Source organism: Sinocyclocheilus rhinocerous, unplaced genomic scaffold (assembly GCF_001515625.1).
Source record: "Sinocyclocheilus rhinocerous isolate Xijiao unplaced genomic scaffold, SAMN03320098_v1.1 scaffold3112, whole genome shotgun sequence".
Classification (NCBI taxonomy): domain Eukaryota; kingdom Metazoa; phylum Chordata; class Actinopteri; order Cypriniformes; family Cyprinidae; genus Sinocyclocheilus; species Sinocyclocheilus rhinocerous.
Genome location: NW_015666205.1, coordinates 73,966 through 79,965, shown reverse-complemented (window position 1 = coordinate 79,965; position 6,000 = coordinate 73,966). Strand labels below are relative to the sequence as shown.

The following is a 6,000-nucleotide window of genomic DNA, read 5'->3' as shown; positions in this document are numbered from 1 at the left end:
TCATGTCTAAAAGCCTGAGTCAATACTATTCTTTTTTTTTTTCTTCAATATTGAATTACGGTGGCATTTGTTTAATCTGATTTTTTTTTTGCTCTTCAGTAATAGCTGAATGTCCGTCAATAAACCCAAAAGAGAGATCACTTCATGATGTTCATTAATCATGAGTTACAGACCGAAAACAATCTCATCTGCTATTTCAAGGTTTGATTCAGCAATGCACAAATGTTTGTTGTGAAACAATATTGCAATCGCTTAGAAGCAGATTATTTTGAATTCCTAAAAGGGTCAAGAGACAAACTAAAGCAAACCTTGACCACAATTATGGTGGCATCATGTTTTTTTTTTCTTTTCTTTTCTTTTCTTTTCTTGAGCAAAGTTAGTGATGAACACCTGCTGTTATTGAGAATTACAGAGGATCAGATGTTGATGTTTTACTGGTTAAAATGATGCCACCATCATGGAGATCAGTGTTTGCTTTAGTTGGGCTCTTGACCCTTTTAATAATTGAAAGTGGTTTGCTTTTAAACAATTACAATATTGCTTTACAACAAACATTTGTGCATTTGCACATTAAAAGCTTGAGGAAGCAGCTTACACGTTCTGCTTTTAAGTTACTTGAGTGACTGTTGTAAAGGTGTCTCGCTTTGGTTTACAGACTAACATTCAGCTGTTACAGAACAGAAAAAAAGTCCTATTAAATGAATGCCACCATAATACTTAAATATTGGAAAAAAAGAAGAATCATACTGCTCAGGCTTTTAGACATGAACTCTTATCATATGATCCTCAACAGTGGTGACAATAATTATTCATGCTGCAGTGCATGATGGGAGTTTTTACTATGGTGTTACCCAGCATGCATTGCAGCATGAAGCAGTTTGTTGATTGTCACCATTGTTGAGATTCATGTGCTGGTTCTTGATGTCTGTGTGTGTCTAAATAACTGAAGAATTCAAATATTTAAAATTAAAATTAATTCACTATAACTGTTAGAGTAACTCTTTCATTGCATGCTGTAGTTTAACAAGGTTGGTTAATCAAAACCAAAACACATATAAAAATAACAAAAAAAAACTAGCCTGGATGTAAACAGGTTGGCCCCTGATGATTACCTCATAATTTGAAAACAGTTAACAGCTATTCACTGCAAAGCACTGATCTCACTGTTTACTAACACCACATGCATTACTACAAAGAGAGATCTAAGACAAAAAGTAAAGGGTCAAGAGCCCAACTAAAGCAAACACTGATCTCCATGATGGTGCCATCATTTTAACCAATAAAACATCAACATCTGATCCTCTGTAATTCTCAATAACAGCAGGTGTTCATCACTAATGCACAATCATCATTTAATTAGTCACTTAATTATCTCATTAACTTTAACTCTTTGAGGACTTGGGATTTGACTCGAGACTCGTTTGTGACTTGAAAGGAATGACGTGGTTCCTCCTCTGGTGAAATCAGCTGCTGAGTTCATGGGTGGAATAAACATATGGCAGGACTTTTACTTTCTGACCCCTGGATTGTCCGCCTCTGATAAACATACTACAACTTTTTATTTTGCAATCATTTGCTTTTTATGGTCAATAACTACTCTCAACCTGTTGCATTTATTTCCTAAATGACAAATTATTCAGTTCAATAGCTTTTAAAGGGCTCTGTGGACTGTTACAGAACACGGTGGAATATGTTTATTTTAACCTAAAGAACACACTACAACTCTTCAGTGGGCAATTTGCTTTAAATTGGCAATTAAAACTCCCAATGTGTTTCATTGGTTTTCATAATTGACACATTACATGGTTCAATATCTCTGAAATAAACAGACCAATTCTTCCAGGACAAACTGTAAAATGTTAAGCTAAATTGAAAGAACATACTACAACTCTTTATTGTACGAGTTATTGCTTTCTATAGCTCATCATCAGTCTTAACTGACATAAAATAAAAAAATATTTAAATGAATGTAAACTGTTGCGAGAAAATCTGATGTGTGTAGATCTGTGCATTTGGTCTTAAAGTGACAGCAGATTTTATTATACCTGCTGCTGTCTGTGTCAACCTGTGTTAATGTTCATTAAATAAAAGAAAAAAGATCACTTGTATAGAACATTAATACAGTCTCTCCTTATGTATACTGTACATGTTTAAATTACTAAAATGATGTGCCATTAGCCTTGTGTGTTTATATGTTTAAGCATCTGCTGTTCTAAATGTTTGCAGTGTCTATCACACATATATCATCACACTTAAAGGGGTCAACCGATGCTACATGCACTTTTACAAGTTGTTTGAACTGAAATGTGTGTTGGCAGTGTGTGTACACAACCACCCTGTAATGATAAAAATCCATCCAGTGTTTTTTTTTATTTTTTTATCTACTACCCCCGATCTACATAAATGTGTCTATGTTCGCGCAAATCATTCGTGATCGAGTCTCATCTACAGAAGAAGTGAGTATAAGGTTTTTTAATGAATCTTAGCGAATCGCCTTTCCTAATAATGTGCTAATTAGCAAGTTTCAGATGAATGCGGCTAAAGTAAACAGTCTCTGTGAGAGCAGCTCGGAAGAGAGGGGCGGGGTCAGCAACGATAATTAACATTTAAAGGAAAATGCTACAAAACAGCTTGCTTTGAAAAGAGCTGCTTTTGACAGGGTAAAAAAAAGGTGTTTTTTACACTACCATTGAGAAATTTTAACCAAACTATGTTACAGACTTTTCATTCAATCATATCAACTTGTGGAAAATGGGCATCCGGTGACCCCTTTAAAAAGATCATGATCTGTAAGTCTTATTTCTTAGAAATCTCTATGCCCTTCATCATCATAGGCTATGAATCTTTATGTCTCCATAAGTCACTATTCACTTCCTTTACCTTCAGTCACCATAGAGAATGTATACAAGTACAAGAAATGTTTATAATTTCAATAAAAATACTAATGAAACATTATCTTTTGAATTGACAGCCCTACTTTTAAGATGAACAAGGGCAACAAAGGATAGATGGAGTTAGAGGCCAGATTTTATTCTCTCTCATGTCTAAGAGACAGAGCAGGAGCAGTGCGGTCGAGGGCATCCCACTCTGTAGGATTGTGATTCTCTTTCCCCGTCTGCAGTGTGTACTCTAGTTCACTGTAGTTAGGACACACATAGAGATTCCAGACGCCACTGAGCACCTTACATGAGCGGATTGCTTTTATACCACAGCAGTCCAAAGATGCACAGTCCTTCGTGATCAAGCGCTCATTCCCTTTAAATCCTTCCTCATCATAGACCAGAATCTTAACCTTGTAAATGAGAGAGAAACGAGAGGATGTTTTTATATATATATCTATATATACTGTATACTGTATATATATATATATATATATATATATATAAAGATGAGGAAATATGTGTAGACATCAAAACACGTTGATTACAAACAACATTATTTCATTATTTCATGATTTCTGTGTGACTTGTGTGTATGACAGTTCTGCAGCAGTGATAAACTGAACACTCACAATGAACAATGAACATACATAAACACTCACCATGCCAAGGCGCCACCATTTAAAGCACTCCTTAGCGTCCTTCTCCTCCTCGTCAGAGTTTTTTGTGTAGTAAACCCGACCAACATATTCAGTAAACTCCTCCAGCAGCAGACTGGAGACCTGTGATACATGTAAAATCAAACATAATATGTTGATCTGTAATTACAGATCTAGGAATCTTGCTTTGACTTACCCAGATTTACTAAATAAGTATTTACAGTATAGTATAATTGCTTTTGCCCCAGTAACAAGAAAACATGCCACTACATGTACAATTTCTGTAAAAAAAATTCTGACAGTGAAGGATAATTGTTAGCTCACAAACAACTATGCAATGAAAAAAAACACTGTTGCAAATGCATGATGGTTGATAATTTAGTGCTTGTGCAACTACTCAGTTAACTTCTGTCAGTAATTTGTTTCTGTGAATGTGTGATGTCAAGTAGCCCGTCAAAACAGGGACATTTATAACGTGATGGTCTGTATCATTACAAATATTTTCTTGACTCTAGACTGAATGATAAGGGTGATTTGTAATTCAAAAATAAAATTTGTAAATAATCGAATAACAAATTTGTAATAAAGCAGCACAGTGGTTTGTGTACCTCATATTTCTTAATCTTGAAGGCTTCAGTGGGGTTCCTCTTTCTGTAGAAATAGACATTGTTGATGGGATTTTCAGCCTCCTTGTAAGTGTTGTCCAGGTGAATAGTCTGTGCCAGATTTACAATATTACAGTGACTTAAAAGTGTTATATAAAGTGTAATATTGATAAAAATAAATCTATATCCAAATGGAAACGGAGTTTTGAACTTAACATACATCCACACTGAAATCCTTCTTATCCAAGAACACAGTTGGGTGAAGTTTGTTCCACTCGTCCACTGCTTTATTCCAGTCATCCTGAAGAAATGGGGATTGAAGTCAAACAAACAAGAACAATAAAATGAAGAAAAGCAGGACAAGAAAAAATAAATATAGAGAGAGTCATAGAAGATATTAAATCTAAATTGTAATTATATTGTACAGTCCGTCATAATGATTGACCAACTCATTCTCATCAGCAGAGGTGTAAAGTCCAGTAGTCTGAAAGTAAAAGTCCTGCCATATGTTTATTCCACCCATGAACTCCAGAGGAGGAACCAAGTCATTACAACTGACTTCAGCCACAGCCTTAGATTAATCAACTGAAAAAAAATAAAAAAAATAAAAAAAACACACACACAATGCCACCATAATTGTGATCAGTGTTTGCTTTAGTTGTACTCTTGAGCCTTTTAGTAGGTCCAAGTAGATTATTCTGAGAAACGGAAGTGGGTTTGCAGCTGAAGATAGTTTTTGAGAATTACATTGCGATTCGGAGAACGACGCTGGCGAATCCTAGGCTGGAGAATGGTTTGGCAACAGCTGATCTGTGATTGGAGGAGAGTGCATGGTAGGAAGATTCCAGAAGCGATTTGAAATGGAGAATGAAATGTTTGAAGTGGATGAAAGAGGGAATGGAAATACAGAATGGAGTATAGTAGAAAATCGGAAAAGAAAGACAAGCTGGAGTAATGCATCCAAAACTGACAGTGATAATGGAAATCATCTGACAAGGAAAGAAGAGTATAAGGTAGTGATGAAATTTGAAACCGGATCTTTCCTTGTCTTTAATCCGTTGAAGTTATCTAAAACAATTAAGGAAGTGATATGACTGATTGAAAGTGTTAAGAAGTTGAGGGATGGTAGATTGCTAATATATTGTAAGGATAGTAGGCAACAAAAAAGGCTCTAGCAGTTAAATCGATCATGGGACAAAGTGTGATTTGTTCAGTACAAGAAGAAAAGAAATGGGTTAAAAGAGTGGTAACAGGGATCCCCACAGATGTAACAGTTGAAAAGATTAAGAGAGGTCTTACAGGAGCCGCAGTGATTGATATGAAAAGACTAAAATGCAAAAGGAATAATGAAAGGAGAGACAGCCTCTCTGTGATGATTAATTTTGATGAGGATAAGCTACCAAGCAAAGTCTTTTTGGGATTAATGAGCTTCTCGGTTAGGCCCTATGTACTCCCTCCTCTAAGATGTTACAAATGCCAAAAGTCTGGGCATGTAGCGGCTGTATGCAGAGGCAAACCGAGGTGAGCAAGATGCGGCGGAAATCATGAGTATGGCGGAAATCATGAGTATGGCAAATGCGGGCAAGGAGTTAATCCCAAGTGTTGTAATCGTGGAGGGGATCACAGTGTGGGATATGGAGGATGCAAGGTGAGGAAACATGCGGCTCAAGTTCAGAATGTTAAAATACAGGAAGGATTGTCATACTCTGAGGCTCTTAAAAAAAGTAGGAAATAATTTGAAATCAGGAGACAAAAGTAAAGAAATCCTTCAACAAAGATTGAAATGGTAAAGGAAAAAACTAAAGAGAAATGTGGGATTAAGAACAATGTTGCATTTGAATCAGAATCAGAATTATA

General features: G+C 35.8%; 1 protein-coding gene across 1 annotated transcript in view; it reads right to left on the bottom strand.

The window, feature by feature from the left end:
- Nucleotides 1-3,009: 3,009 nt before the first annotated feature.
- LOC107732182 (uncharacterized) overlaps nucleotides 3,010-6,000 on the bottom strand; it is a 54,874-nt gene continuing 51,883 nt past the window's right edge. Inside the window, exons 30-33 of the mRNA XM_016543458.1 lie at nucleotides 4,364-4,444; nucleotides 4,147-4,254; nucleotides 3,542-3,661; nucleotides 3,010-3,292 (exon numbers count right to left, since the gene is read on the bottom strand). Coding sequence (XP_016398944.1) covers nucleotides 3,029-3,292; nucleotides 3,542-3,661; nucleotides 4,147-4,254; nucleotides 4,364-4,444 — 573 coding nt within the window. The 3' untranslated portion in view covers nucleotides 3,010-3,028. The remainder of the gene's footprint in view (nucleotides 3,293-3,541; nucleotides 3,662-4,146; nucleotides 4,255-4,363; nucleotides 4,445-6,000) is intronic.